The sequence below is a fragment of the Neofelis nebulosa genome, chromosome 3 (assembly GCF_028018385.1).
Source record: "Neofelis nebulosa isolate mNeoNeb1 chromosome 3, mNeoNeb1.pri, whole genome shotgun sequence".
NCBI classification, from domain to species: Eukaryota; Metazoa; Chordata; class Mammalia; order Carnivora; family Felidae; genus Neofelis; species Neofelis nebulosa.
In genome coordinates this window covers 131,680,723-131,696,488 of record NC_080784.1, presented here as the reverse complement: position 1 = coordinate 131,696,488, position 15,766 = coordinate 131,680,723, and the positions used below count along the sequence as shown (strand labels likewise).

The window sequence follows — 15,766 nt, the reverse complement described above, 5'->3', positions numbered from 1 at the left end:
CAGCTGGTTGCTTTAATTTGATGCATTATGCCACAAATGTTTCAACAGCTTGAGTAAAATGAGCCATACTGCAGATTCAAAAGAAGAGCGAAGGTCAACGCACACGAAGCCTAGTCATTTGCAAATTTTCTTTGGGCATATTAAAAAGCATTCTGCAGATTATAGTTTAATGGAATGTAACAAAAAAAAAAAAGAAAGAAAGAAAACAGAGTAACTATTGCAATGGTGTTTTACTTATGGAAAGCAATACTATAAATTCTTAGTTTCATTTTAGTGTTTACAATAGCATTTTTTTAATAATGAATATTGTGCTTTGAGAGTGGTGTTTACTTACTCCATTTTGAGGCCTTGCCTCTTTCAAACTTAAAACATCACTAAGTCTGCAAAGGAAGGCAGTTAGAAGAGAAGAAAGACAGGAATGATTGCCCTCCTTCTCATCCTCTACCCAAAAAGTGCCTCCCAGCCCAAGAGACTAGAAAACTGTCTTTCACTGATTATTTTTGCACTCCAGAAGTCTTTAGCTAAGAGGATTGATAATAATACCGTTAAGATTATCATTCATCATAACATAAACCCAATTTTAAAGCTGTTGTGACTTCAAGTATATTCTTGTAGCCCATAGTAATTGGCCCTAAATATTATTGTTAAGGCAGTTCATAAGTTAAAATAGTCATCACTAATGAGCAGAAAATAGTCTCCCACATTATGTATCAGTAACACAACCAACATGAAAGAAGTTAGTTGGTTAATACTGCGGCATTTCAAGATGTGATAAAAAACATTACTTCATTAGTCATAAAATTATAGCATTTTAAAGCTGAATGAGAACCAAAAGATCTCTGAGTTCCTAACAGTCATCTAATCATCATTTCTCTGTTCAGAAACACTAGTTGTCCTTAATGAGTAACTCTCATATTACGACATTTGGAGCCAAATCCAATCCCATCCATATGTCACTAAACTATACTCAGTTCCATGCACTCTGATCTGGCCAGTGTGTAGAGTGTGTATGTGTGTGTCTGTGCGTGTGTATCTAGCCAGTATTTAATGTAATGTTCTTCCTTTCAACGTAGCTCAATTATTATCTCCTCCTAGAGTTATCCCAAATCCTTTCAACCAAAAATATTTTTTATTGGTGTATCTATAGAATTTTATTAAGGAATTTAAGTTATGTGATTCTTTTAATCTCATATTCATTATTTTCACAGTGAGAGTAAAAATAAAACTCCTTTGGTTCATGTATCTATCACTCAACTCTTCCTCAGCTCGCCATTCCTCTTTGTACCTAATGTATACTGAAGTGAATTACATCATTCTAATCTAACACTTTTCTTTAAATATATGAGGAAATTGAGTTTCAGAGATTGTATTTTCTAAACACAATAAAATAGTATTATCTCCAGGATCAAAAATTCATTTCTGGCTCACCATACATAGTTGCCTCATAACATATAGGTGAAAAGTGTGCTCTGCTTAAAGTTACTGATACAAGTTTGGAACTATAGGTTTTGAGGTGCTCAACTCATCTTTCATTATTTTTAAGAGTAAAAAACATGGCTTGACTGCCCTATCTCTTGTCTTTTTCAAGCTGTCCTATGGACCCGCATTTCTGTAGTTGATTTCAGCAGCAGTAATAATCCGCCTTACCTCACCTTGCCTGTAACTTGGGAGAAAGTATAATCAATTGAAAAGATTATGGCATTTCTGTATAGAGAAACCCAAATGTGGTCATGTTCCAACTTTGCATTTACATCTCAGTTATTTTTGGGTCACTCTTAGTCCCATGCCTTTGCACAGGTTAAGAACTCTCTTAAGATAGATATTAATCTTTTCTCAATGGAGAGGCATGTATACTCTGGAGGTAGATCTTCTGGGTTTGAATCTCAACTATGCAACTTACTAGTTCTGTGATTTTGAGTAAGACAATGAAGTCATCTGTACCTATGACTTCTAATGTGAAAATTATAATAGTGTATAATAATTGTGAGACTTGAGTGAATTAGTAATTGTGAAGCATTTTGAATACCATATGTGTTTCTGCTAGTGTTGGCATTTTCTTACAATTGAAATGGCCATTTCATTTCCTTCCAGACATAAAAAAGAATACTTTCCAAGAAAAGGATTCTTCTTTCAAATATCCTCAATGACATTACTTCTAGAGATTTTGTTTTGTCTCAACACTTTCTTTTCCCCCTGAGCATCCAGTGTGTTTGAGCATGTATCCTGTTGCATAATTTCACTGCCTAAAATCTTTTATTGGCATAAAATTGCAAAATCCCTGGTGTGTGAACATCCCAGTTTGAAAGAAAATATTATCTTATTTTCACTTCAATGGACTTTTCTTTGTCTACATGAAATGACTAGTGTGGGAACTTCAGGTGTAGAAAAGGTGATGGTTGAGGGAATTTTAGCTGTGGGCAGATGTCCAGATAACAATATATTACTCATCATTAAGCTTAGGTCTGGTCTTAAATATGCAACTAGAGGCACTGATAACACAGGCTGAAGTCTCTTTGAACAAAGAAACAAGTGGGCTCTTGCAAGGACTTTTGGTAAGAGACACTGACATCAGGAGTCATTATTTGCTTTTTAGAACACCTTAAAGTTCATTGGTAACAAGCTTATTCCATTTTATGTAGATTCAGATGTGACTTCGGGAATGAAAAGTACAAACATGTTTTCGAAGAAGCGTTGCCATGTTTCCACAGGGTACAGAAGATATTTTAGTGGTTTTATTTTTAAAATTAGGTATCTTAAAATCTTACATTTTATTGTGACTCTTTATACGTTGTTTTTGCATAATTGTTCTGAATATCTTTTTCTGCATAATTGTTTCTGTTTAATTTACTACCTTTCACTGTTTCATATGTAAGTTAAAACTATTGGCTCAAACTAAGCTGATAATCTTTGATACTTACTATGTAGCAGCAATTTATATTTCTAAGAATGAATAAATGGCCTTAACATTTTTTTGCAATTAAAAATGAAAACTTCTGTGAGAAATATCAACAATTAAATTATGAATTATAAAATATTGAGAAATTTATTTACCTAATTTTAGTTACTATTACATACATTATCTTTGTCAGTGTTTTCTGGGCATTTTTAATAGCTCTTCTAGATCTTCAAGTGGTTACATACCTCCATTACATATATAGTCATTTTAGTATACTCAAGTATTATTTCTTAATCTCTTAAATTCTTAAACAGGGAAAGTCCTTTAAACTTTTTGAAACTAATAAGAACACATCATGTTTTTTTTTAAATTCAGATTTAAGCATTTAAGATTTATAGTTCAGTATAAAATTCACTCACTTAAATATCAACCTCAATTTTATTTCTATAATGCTACACACACACACACACACACACACACACACACACACATACACATGAGTGGTGGGGGCTGAAAGGGCCAGGAGAGAGAGGTCAACACTGAACTAGAAAAAAAAAAATAGTACTCCCCCGTTCATGCTCTGTCTCTCTCTGTCCCAAAAATAAATAAAAAAACGTTGAAAAAAAAAAATTTTAAAAAAGGGGCGCCTGGGTGGCGCAGTCGGTTAAGCGTCCGACTTCAGCCAGGTCACGATCTCGCGGTCCATGAGTTCGAGCCCCGCGTCAGGCTCTGGGCTGATGGCTCGGAGCCTGGAGCCTGTTTCCGATTCTGTGTCTCCCTCTCTCTCTGCCCCTCCCCCGTTCATGCTCTGTCTCTCTCTGTCCCAAAAATAAATTAAAAAACGTTGAAAAAAAAAAAAAAAGAAAGAAAAAAAAATAGTGTGTTATTTAAACTTGGGAGAAGAGAAACCCCCAAAAGTGTGGAGATGATGCTTTTGTCCATATCATTATCCTTAATATAAAAAGAAAACAAAATAGCACTTAGAGTTAAGGCCCACTCTATCTTTCCGCTCTTCCCCTATCTATACCAACCTCAAAGTGCAATTCAACTGCTGGGGAAACAGTAATCTACATGTATTTTACAGTGATATCTTTGCCATGGAAAATTGCAAATTCTATGCACTTGTTCTTGGCGTAGAAAATAAATACTGAATTAAATACTGGAATGGGTTAATTTTAAAGAATAGCAATTCAGGGGTGCCTGGGTGGCTCAGTCGTTAAGCGTCCGACTTTGGCTCAGGTCACGATCTTGGCGATTTGTGAGTTCGAGCCCCGTGTCGGGCTCTGTGCTGACAGTTCAGAGCCTAGAGCCTGCTTCAGATTCTGTGTCTCCCTCTCTCTCTGCCCCTCCCCTGCTCACGCTCTGTCTCTTTCTGTCTCTCAATAATAAATAAACGTTACCAAAAAAAAAAAAAAAAAGAATAGCAATTCAGAAATTTAGTGAACACTGTTGCAGTAAAGTTGATTTATTCCAATATGTAATGGTTTTCTTCCAAATATGATTGTATTTATTATGTATTTGTGTGAAATCACAATATTGTCTTTTGCAGTCCTTTCTTTTTTATGTAACAGCAAAGCAAAATGTGAATGAAAGTATATCATGCATAATCCCTCATCATGATAATGAGCTAAAGTCAGTAACACAAATTTACCAAAGAACATGGGCAAATATATCTGCCTGTATAAACCTTCTCATACATGAACACACACACATACACAGAGCCATTCATAAACCATAGGCAAAATATAAATTTGTGAATATAAAGATCGATATTTAGCAGAACATGGAGATTTATGTTCATTTAAGCTGTTCATTTGCTAAATATTTTATATTGGGCATTTTTTCTGAACTTTAAAACTATATTTATGATGGTATTACTTGCACTTGCACAGGGCAGTTGTGACAATCACTTGAACTAATATATGTGAAAAATCTTTAAAAACTAGGAATTGAGAAGAAATTGAAAATGTCTTTTAAAGAATTAAAAGAACCCAATTATAGCTAAGTTCCGTCTTATCATTAAAGAATGAATGATTTTTATTTTATTCATTTATTCCATACCATAAAAAGCATTGAATTGCTTTTTCTTGTTAATTCTAAAATTCTAGCCTAACTTTAATACTGAAAATAACAAAGTCAGTGCCCCCACTCCAGAATATATGGAACAATTTTACTTAAGAATAGGATACATAATTTCTCGGGGAAGTATGTGAAAAAGTCTAGCCATGAATTAAGAAGAATCACACAAGTAGTAGGCAATCTTTATCAAGTACTTACATGATCTTACTTCTTGTTTATAACTGTATGATATAGTTTCTTTTATCATCCCAATTTGATGAGAAAATTGAAGAAACGAGGTAAAGTAACTTTCCTATCACAGTTGCTCTTTAATAAAAGTTATCAGGCAATATTTCAAGTATATAAATGCTTGACTGGTAAAATAACATCCCTGTACACAAATAGAGTAAGTAGTCAAGTGAGAATTGGAAACCCTGCAATCTGACTCGTGAGCTCATGGTCTTAGGAACTGCTATCCTTGTTTTCTTACCATGTTAGGTTCAAGGATAGTTTTTTTTTAGAGTAAATATATCAATATAATTAATGACAGCAGTAAGGTAAAGGAGACAGCTATAAATTGTTTCCATATGTCAGTAGAGGTGATGTTATTTATCAGCAAAAACAAACAACAACCTTTGTATTTAAAAACCCACAAAACTTTGTTATGCTTCCAAAATATGTACGTTCACTAAAGACAGTGCATGTGAATTTAGTTTAATTCCCACTAATATTGATTTGAGTACCTACCATATGCCAGGAATAGTGTACTTGGGATTCATAAAGAATGATGAGATGGAGAAAGGAATTCTGCTTGCCCTAAGAATAAAGGAAGAATAAAAGATAGACAAGTGAAGGCAGTCTGAGACACTTTTCAGGCAGAATGTACACAGTTCTAAAATAGCCAGATATATATGAGGAAACTAAAAATAATTCATTGTTAATGGAGAGAGGAGTGAGGTGGAGAGCAGCAGAGATGAAGCTGGCAAAAAGTCAGGTGCCAGTTAGCAGAGAGCCTCCTGTCATCCTGTCATGGTGAAGTGCTTTGGCTTCATGCTATGGAAGCTATTTGAAGCCATTTCCGCTTTCAGGTGGGTTATACCTGAAGGCTATCGGGTAAAGTTAAACATAAAGAGATTGAAATAGTACAAAAAGTTGGCAAGGGCCTTGAAAGGACAATTGGGGAGTAGGAGATGCATTAGGATTATTTTGGGTTCAAACCATCAGATTGGTGACTAATTAGAAAGGAATATGATAAGGTGAACTCTAATATAGAATGTGAAGAGGTGACATGTGGAACCATTTCTGATCATCAGAAATAGGAGGCAGAGCCAATGAAGGAAAGGAGGAAGCTGATGTGCTCATCATGTTCATTTTTAAATGTCTAAGAGATCGCCAGTAGCTATATCCAAATACAGATAGACACAGATGCCTGGAGCTTAGAGGAGAGGTCAGTACAATGCACTTGGGAGTTGTAAACTCATGGGTGGTACTGAAACCATGCAAAGAGAATCAAAAAGGATTTGGCATAGGGGAGCCTGGGTGACTTAGTCAGTTAAGCATCTGACTCTTGATCTCAGGTCTTGATCTCAGGGTCATGAATTTGGGCTCCATGTTGGGCTCCATACTGGGTGCGAAGCCTACATGTAACAAAACAAAACAAAACAAAACAAAACAAAACAAAACAAAACAAAAGGATTTGCCATATGGTAAGTTCTCCAAAGTTATTTATTGAAAAATTAAAGCAAGGTGTAGTGAATCAAGAAAAGCACATTAAAGAATAGCACCATTTAGGGGCAAGAGGAAGCACTCATGGGACAGGGTTGATACATATAATTTATATAAGTTTTGTCTGTGGCTACAAATATATGTACTAAAATTATAAAAGAGTCCAGGGAACGTAAGCAGCAGATTACATTAGTGATCAATTCTAGATAGGGAGGCAAATTGGACAGCTGTACAGAGGACTTCAACAGTATCTCTTAATTTTATTTTATTAATAGAAATAAGCAGGGAAACATACTAAAATTTGACAAAGGTATGCAGTTAATCTATAAGTATGTGCTACTTTCAACACATTTATGTTTGCCTGAAATACTTTCTGATAGCTTTTATGAAGGAATAACTGGAAGTTGTGGTACAGAATCAGTAAGTGTGAACTACACTTTGTAAAACCTGAGCTTGAAGGTGAAAAGATGAGAGCAAGTTAGAATGGCCTCAAGACAGGGGACTTTTTTTTAAAGATAGGAGAGACTGCAGCATTTTATAAATTGAAGAAAAAGAGAAAGACAGTTTTTGAAATACAGTTTTTGAAATATGGAGGATGTCTCAACAATATAGTTGTGAAATAAAAAATGAGAAAACTCATGTCATTCTGTATGTTTGTCCTTCAAATTCCATTACAATAGAGCTAGAACTTTTACATTTTTAATATATGCCTTAGCATGCTAAAAGCATCAACTCATTTTGTCTAGTTCTGCATTATAATAAAGAACTAAGGGGATAATGTTGTACTTCTTAGATGACATCATTCAAGAAATTATAGTAAGACAGTCACATGATCTTTTGTTTCCCCCTCAGAGGAAAAGTGTTGCAGCACATTTATATATATATATATATATTTTTAAAATTTTTTTTTTAACATTTATTTATTTTTGAGACAGAGAGAGACAGAGCATGAACGGGGGAGGGTCAGAGAGAGGGAGACACAGAATCTGAAGCAGGCTCCAGGCTCTGAGCCGTCAGCACAGAGCCCGACGTGGGGCTCGAACCCACGGACCGCGAGATCGTGACCTGAGCCAAAGTCGGCCGCTTAACCGACTGAGCCACCCAGGCGCCCCACATTTATATTTTAAAACATCGTTACATGCTTACAGTACTGTCACTGATATCACATGATCACCAAAACAAACTGGAAAAAGAGCACGTACTGAAAGAAAAGGGAAGATAAATGTGTTAGCCAACATATAATCTTATATTTCTCAATATTAAGGGCTGTTGCAAAGATAATATAATTGAAGTGATGGAAATGTCACAGGATTGTAATGGAAAATTTATTATTTATAATATAGAATTTCTTAATGACTTCAAGAATTAATATCCCAGATAAAATATATTGCCTTCGACCTGCCCTGTATAACAACACCTACTGTGCTTCTGTGTCAGAAATTCTTTTAGGATTGGCAACATTTTAGTTGAAAGTACCTTTTTACCTTTTTTTTTTTTTTTTTTTTTTAATTTTTTTTTTTCAACGTTTTTTATTTATTTTTGGGACAGAGAGAGACAGAGCATGAACGGGGGAGGGGCAGAGAGAGAGGGAGACACAGAATCGGAAACAGGCTCCAGGCTCCGAGCCATCAGCCCAGAGCCCGACGCGGGGCTCGAACTCACAGACCGCGAGACCGTGATCTGGCTGAAGTCGGACGCTTAACCGACTGCGCCACCCAGGCGCCCCGAAAGTACCTTTTAATTTTGCCAAATTCACCCCACATTGGGAGATGTTTTTCCATTTGGTCCTTAGAGAGATACAGAATATTTTCCTGAGAAGCATTTTCAGCTATAAGGGCGCTATTTAGCATGTTTGAACAGTAATGGAGTTGAGGAAAGGAGAACAATGATAAGAGATAGTATTTGAAAAGAATCATGGTCAGTGGTAAAGCTGGCATTACAACTATCTCCTGAGTGACAGAAGTCTGTTAATGAAATGTCAAAATTTTTGAATGCCTAAATCACATCCTCAGGTAAAGGCAAATCTGCCAAATGAGGGATAATTCAGCTGTCCCATTACTACTCATTGCATTACCACAAATCCCCTTGTTCCTTATTCTTTTCATTCCTGTTCGCTCCCTGATCCTTTTATTTTCTTTCCTTAGTCCTATCACAGATACTCTACATCTTGGTGTCAGTTCACCATTTTGGGCAAGCTGCCTTGAAATCCTGCTCACTCTTAATTTTTTTTTTTTAACGTTTATTTATTTTTGACACAGAGAGAGACAGAGTATGAACGGGGGAGGGTCAGAGAGAGGGAGACACAGAATCGAAACAGGCTCCAGGCTCTGAGCTGTCAGCACAGATCCCGATGCGGGGCTCGAACTCACAGACCGCGAGATCATGACCTGAGCCGAAGTCAGCCGCTTAACCGACTGAGCCACCCAGGTGCCCCGAAATCCTGCTCACTCTTGACTCCAGCCCTCTGTTGCTGTTCTCCAGTGATCTCTGCCCCTCTGCGTTCACCAAGGTCTCACATGAGATCTGGACAGTCTTCCTAGTCAGACAATCAGTTTTAAAAGTGCTGGCTGCTGTTATAACAGCCCAGGGATTCAAATTCCAAGGGTAGGTGGTCCCTTAACCCTTTGAGAATCCAAGCTGGAGCTATCCTTGGGAGAATGATGACCTAGGTAAAAATAATTCATGGTTCCTCCCAGGCTGTAGGTGTGGGTTCCTTTTAATCCTCTGTCTCTAATTCCATCTTTCAGGTGTGTTTTCCCACTAAGCCTCAGAGTGACCTGTAATGGGAGAAATTCATCTCATGTTCTCAAAATACAATAATTACCAGTGTCATAGGGATTCCTCCCCTAAAAATACCTGTCAGGTTCCATGAAGTATTTTAGACATTATCAGGGGAGAAGTTTTTATTTGGCAGAACTCTAGATATTTCGAAATGGTACAGACAGTTGCCTACTTATGTTAATTTATAAGAAGTGATCTCTAACTTATAGCCTTTGAGATTGGTAATAACCACTAATTATTGGTAAGAATGATAATATCAAAAATCTATCATGTACCAGATTTTCTTCTCATTTAACCTGAAAACAAGTATATGATGCCACATATTATTATTCTCATTTTACTTACAAAATGTTGAGAAGTAAATACGTTCCTAAACTTGCCCAAAGTCACCCAGCAGAGGTGCTGTGGAGCTCTCTAATTTATAGTGAAGCTACCATTATAAATAGTAGTTTTTAAAAGTACTATGCTTATTCAGTTGTAACAGAGAAAATTAGGGCTCATTGTAATGCTCATGAGGTCAGAAATTTCTAAGCATTCTCCAGTGGAATTATTGCTTCTGCTTGTAGATATCCAACAAGTATTGCCTACATTGAAACAGCTCAGAAGAAGTGAAACTGATAGCCCTATTAAATAAGAATATTTAAATATGTTAAAATGGGGGAGCTACACACACAGATATAAATATCCCTTAATGATGGAAGATATAAAACTTACACAAATGGTCACGTAGTGCAAGATGGATTGAAGATGCTCCCAGATGGAGTTTGGCCTTCCTGGGTCAGTCCACTGGGAACTGTAGTTGTTGAGGATACTGCCAGCAGAGAATAATGATTCTACAAGGAGCAGAAACTCACCTTGTTCATTCTTAAGAAGGGGAGAGAGGAAAGGGGCGATTAGGGAGAGAAGGAAGGGGGAATAGGTAGAGATGGAGATTGAATCTTAGTTCTGACTTAGAGTTTTGTTTTATATTTTACCATTAGTGATCTGTGTTGCTTACCACAAGAATTAGTATCTGGTTCTATTTTAATTGGCAAAATAAAACTTTTGTTTATATTTTAGCTACTTACATTGGAAAAAATCACTTGTGATCTTGAAGAATGCTTTAATGTTTCTACATATCTTTTCATTCAAAACCCAGTAAAGTTCTTCAAAAGGAGCTTCAGAATTGCAAGTGAAAAACAAGGTGGTTTTGAAATGAATGGTTTTTAAAAAGAGAACAGATGTTCTCAATTTTTTATTCAGTACAATGTCTCTTGATATTACTATAGCATTAGTAAATATTTATAGCTCCATATTGAGCAATTGCCTAGGCTTCCTTTTCAGGGTCAGTAGTTATCAAAATTTATAAATAGTTTCATTTTCATTTGATTAGTAATTTTATACATGAAATATTAGAAATATTTAATATTTTAAAATCAAATTGTGATTAACATTACATAGTGTCATATATTTAAATACGCTATGCAAGTGTATGTGTTTGTGCAAATACAATTTTTTACAGTTTTTTTAAAAAATTCTCAAAATTAGCTCTTCCTTATTTGAAATGAGTAGCTCAAAGTATAAATAAAATATGAAAATAAATTCGCTCAAAAAGAACATGGAAACAAATTTATTAATGATACTCAGGACCAAATATTGCAACATGAAGAAAACCCATTACAGTATTTTTCTTTTTGCTCAATAGCAAAGTTCTAATCTCTTTAGAATTAAAAAAGAAAAAGTCAAAATTAACTTTAAGTACTCTCTGGAGAAATACTGCTAAGTAATAAATACACTTAAATAAATAATAAATAAATAAATAAATAAATAAATAAATAAATAAATAAATAGAAATAGAGATTATATAAAAAAAGATAGATTATTAATGTAGAGCATGGTCATTGAAACTGACCTGCCAAAAGGAGTAAAGACCTGGATCCTGTTCTTTTGTTTGCTACTTGCTGGGTTTGTGACTCTGGGAAATGTATTTTACCTCTCTGAGCTTCAGGCACCCCTCTTTTATTTCAAGAATTAGGTTATAAAATCTTTTTGAGATAAACTGTAGCAAGCACTGCCACTACTCTACTCATATCCCTTTAGATTTCTTTATCATTTGCAAACACACACACACACACACACACACACACACACACACACGTGCACACACATACACACATGAAATCCCGATGAATGTTGACCCTCAGTAACCACGACCACATAGTGTTGTCAGTGAGCCATCCTTAGCTTTGGGAACCTGAGGCCACTTTGCTTTGCAGAGCAAACCTCCCTTGATCAATGACTCATCTGTGTGGCAGGATTGATACCCCAGATCCATATCACTAACTCCTTTTCCCTTGGATAGGGACAATTTTGAGATGAGACTTCCCTCTCAAGGGTAGTTTTGCAGGATGGAGCAGAAGCCACCCCCTGAGATCTTGATGTTGGTCTTTTCGATGGACTCCTTTCCTTTCCCGGTCCAACTGCCTCATTTTCCTATTATTTTTCCTGGGAGCATTTCCTAATAAATCAATTTCATGAGAATTATCAACTCAGAGTACATTTGTGGATATCTCAAATAATAATAATAATCTTGGTTTTCTTTTAATTGAGATATTACAAGCAACAGTATCCTCATTCATTTTGTTTTGGTTTGTCACATCGATTTATGTGAACTCTAGCTAACATCTCGCATTAGATAATGCACATCATCTCAGAAAAATATTGCAAGATCCACTGTACCACAGTGTGTGCCTCAAACAAATCAGAATAGATGTTGTTACAAATAAGGCCTATATGGTAATTACTTTAAATAACGAGCATGATCATATCATTGAAGGGCTCCTGTAAATCAGATGTTTCTCAAGCTATTTAAAAGCTTACCAAAAAATGGGATCCATTTTGAGAATGAAATGGAAAAAGAAAAAAAAAAGGAAAAATGTAAATGAAGAAACAAGCAAAAATGAAAATAAGTAAAAAACATGTGAACTGGGCAATCTTACATATGCACATAAAAATAGAAAATTAACATAGTATGTGAGATTAAGGTTTATTTTAGAGAAAGATATTAGTAAATGACTAATAAAACATGTATGTGATGTCAAGGTCAAATAAACTCAAAGACTGACTCTGTTTTATGTTTCCATTTACTTTAAAATCAAAATAATACTTTAAAAATACTATTTTTATAGTACTTATAATACATAATGTATGCATACATAATCTTTGAAAGTTAGTTACAAAGTTTCAAAAAGTACTGATATGTGGAAATATTTGCATTAATGACAAAAGAAATTACCTCTGATACAGACTAATTGTGATTTTAATCAGATGAATTAAATGACATAAGTTCTTTTGAAGACTTAAAATATTTCTGAGGAAAAGAATCTTTTTAATATATGCTAATATATCAAAATACCATTTTTTCAACTAACAAGTGAAATAAGAAAAATGCTCACATTGCCTAATGTTTTCTATATTTTACAATTATTTAGCTTTAACCTGAGAGTGTGGCTTTTTTTTTTTGGGGGGGGGGAGTTAACAGCATGTTCACTCTTACTTTGCTTATCAATAATTTCAGATACTGCTCTAAAGTTTCACAGTTTGGCATATATCATTTTGACAGATCCTTAAAGAACCTAAATGCTACCTAGACATGTAATGTTACCGAGATCTATACTACACTGCTACACAGACTTCATTCTTGTAATGGCAGCTGTTTTCTCTATCTTCTTCATTTGATTCCAGGTAACCTGTTTTATTAATGTGTATTACCTAGCAAACTGAAATGAAAATTTGTGTTTTTTTCCTATTAAACACAGTCTTAAATTTTAAATAAAATTATTTAAAAATATATTTCATTATTGGCCTCATGTAATCTGAAGATGAGAACTGATACATAGGGTAGAGTTCCCTTTATTATTAGGCTAAGAAAGTATGATTGTCCCACTGTTATATTTTTACTAGCAATAGAATTTTAATTATAAGTTTCTCACTTTTTTACTGAGCACCTCTTATACTGTTTCTTCTCCTTCTCCTTCTTTGACTGTATCACGACCATGTGTACAAAGCACCTGTAAAGTCACGTGAAGCTTTAAACCATCCAAAGAAGGATTTTGTTTGTATGTGTGCTTGCTTATCAGAAATAAGATTGCTGCCCTTACTTTCTCTGGGTTTATCTTTATCAGCTATATGTTTTTAATCCTTTTATCTCAATCTTTCTGTCTTTTTTGTTTTTGCATACAACATGTTGTTGGCACTTACTTTCATTTCTTCCATTTGTGTGTCTTTGTCTTTTATTTGTTAAGTTCAATCTATCTTTTTGTTTCAGGGAACCTGGGTGGTTCAGTTGGTTGAGCTTGCAACTCTTGATTTCAACTCAGGTTATGATCCTAGGGTCATGGGATCAAGCCCCATGTAGGGGGCTCCATGCTGCTTGGGATTCTCTCTTTCCCTCCCTTTCTGCCCCTCCCCCACTCAGAATAAACAAATTGTGTGTGTGTGTGTTTGTGTGTGTGAATATATATATATATATATATACATATATATGTATATATATATATATTAAAAATATTAAAAATATAAAAATATTAAAGAAGATGGTAGAATTAAATCCTGGATAAAAATTGAGAAAAAAGATTCTCAATTTTTATCCAGGATTTAATTCTACCATCTTCTTTAATATTTTTCACCCTATACTTTATGTGATCTTTTAATGAAATTCTATAAAGTTGTCTTCTGGTGTTTAAAAGTTACATAGGCTAATTTTATCATTTTTCTTAAGAAACATATGAGATAACTTCTACATCCTGAATGTACCAATGACTATACAACCTCTTATAACAGAAGCACATCAGTACACCTCGTGTCTTCTGTTCTCTCCACTTCCTATTGTATTCCTAATGTCTGAAATATTATTTCTGGTAATGTAGATAAACTTTCTCTTCTGTCTCACTATTCGTTTATTTATTATATTTATTTAAAATAATTTAATTATAGGGGCGCCTGGGTGGCTCAGTCAGTTAAGCAGCTGACTTCGGCTCAGGTCATGATCTCGCGGTCCGTGAGTTTGAGCCCCGCGTCGGGCTCTTTGCTGACAGCTCAGAGCCTGGAGCCTGTTTCAGATTCTGTGTCTCCCTCTCTCTGACCCTCCCCTGTTCATTCTCTCTCTCTGTCTCAAAAATAAATAAACGTTAAAAATTTTTTTTAAATAAATAAAATAATTTAATTATATGCGTATGCTTTAAAAAACAATTATTTTGTCTAGTTCATTGTTTATCTTTGAGGTAGAGGCACTCTTCTGTAGTCTAGTAATTCATTCGACCTGTAACTTGTATTTCCTGTGGAATATTGGCTCTTTGGTCCTGGAGAAGCTCCAGAGGCCAGACCACAGTCTTTGTCAGGCTAAGCTATTTCAAGATTTGTGTATATGAGGGATAGGCATGAGGCATTCAGGCATCATCAACCAGAGTTATCACTCTATTTTGCAGCAACCCAGCAAGAAACAACTGTATCAGGAATTCGCTCTTAAATCTGACTTCTAAAGCAGTGTCACAAGGCTGTAATTCATAAACTCTGGGGGTTGGATCTGGAAAAGTAAAGAACTGAATGCCCTTATTGGGGTGCCTGGGTGGCTCAGTCTGTTAAGCATTCGACTTGGGCTCAGGTCATGATCTCATGGTCTGTGAGTTCGAGCCCTGTGTCAGGCTCTGTGCTGACAGCTCAGAGCCTGGAGCCTGCTTCAGATTCTCTGTCTCCCTCTCTTTCTGCCTTTCTCCTGCTTGTGCCTCTCGGTCACTCAAAAATAAACATTAAAAAAAAAAAAAGAGCTGAATGCCCTAAGACTGGCATCTCCCTGCTACTTTCACCTCATGAAGAAAAAATCTTGCCCACAGAGATACCCACAGCAGTGGTTTAAGGAAAGGGGATAGGCAATGATTGTCCAAAGGGAAGGGAGTGGGTGGGTGAGGTGAGGAGAGACAAACAGATTTTAAATTGTCCTTCCATTGCTGCCTCCAGACCTGTCTCCCCTGAGCTGCAGCCCCCAGTCCTCACACAGAGTGATTTAAAATACTGCTTTTGTCGCTGCTGATGCTGCTGCTGCCGCTGCCATTAGGTTTTGGATTCTGTCTGTCCCTGTTGTGTCCTCAGCATTATTTTTAGAAGTGGTAAACAGCAACTTCTGCAAGTTGGACATCTTGTTAAATTTTTGTACGTGTGGATGGTGAATTTGTATCTGTATTCAGTATGCATTATTTATGTAAAGATTTTCCATTAAGTGGTTTATAGTTTTTCCTATAACTCACTTTGCCCTTTTAAATTTTTCACATA

At 35.5% G+C, this 15,766-nt stretch overlaps 1 protein-coding gene across 5 annotated transcripts in view; it reads left to right on the top strand.

The window, feature by feature from the left end:
* Positions 1-15,766, top strand: part of CCSER1 (coiled-coil serine rich protein 1) — a 1,309,738-nt gene that overhangs the window by 636,750 nt on the left and 657,222 nt on the right. The window contains exon 9 of one of the 5 annotated variants that reach the window (XM_058719578.1): positions 13,062-13,166. The exons of the other annotated variants lie outside the window; for them this stretch is intronic. Coding sequence (XP_058575561.1) covers positions 13,062-13,097 — 36 coding nt within the window. The 3' untranslated portion in view covers positions 13,098-13,166. Of the gene's footprint in view, positions 1-13,061; positions 13,167-15,766 lie in introns of those variants that run through there. 5 annotated transcript variants of the gene reach the window in all.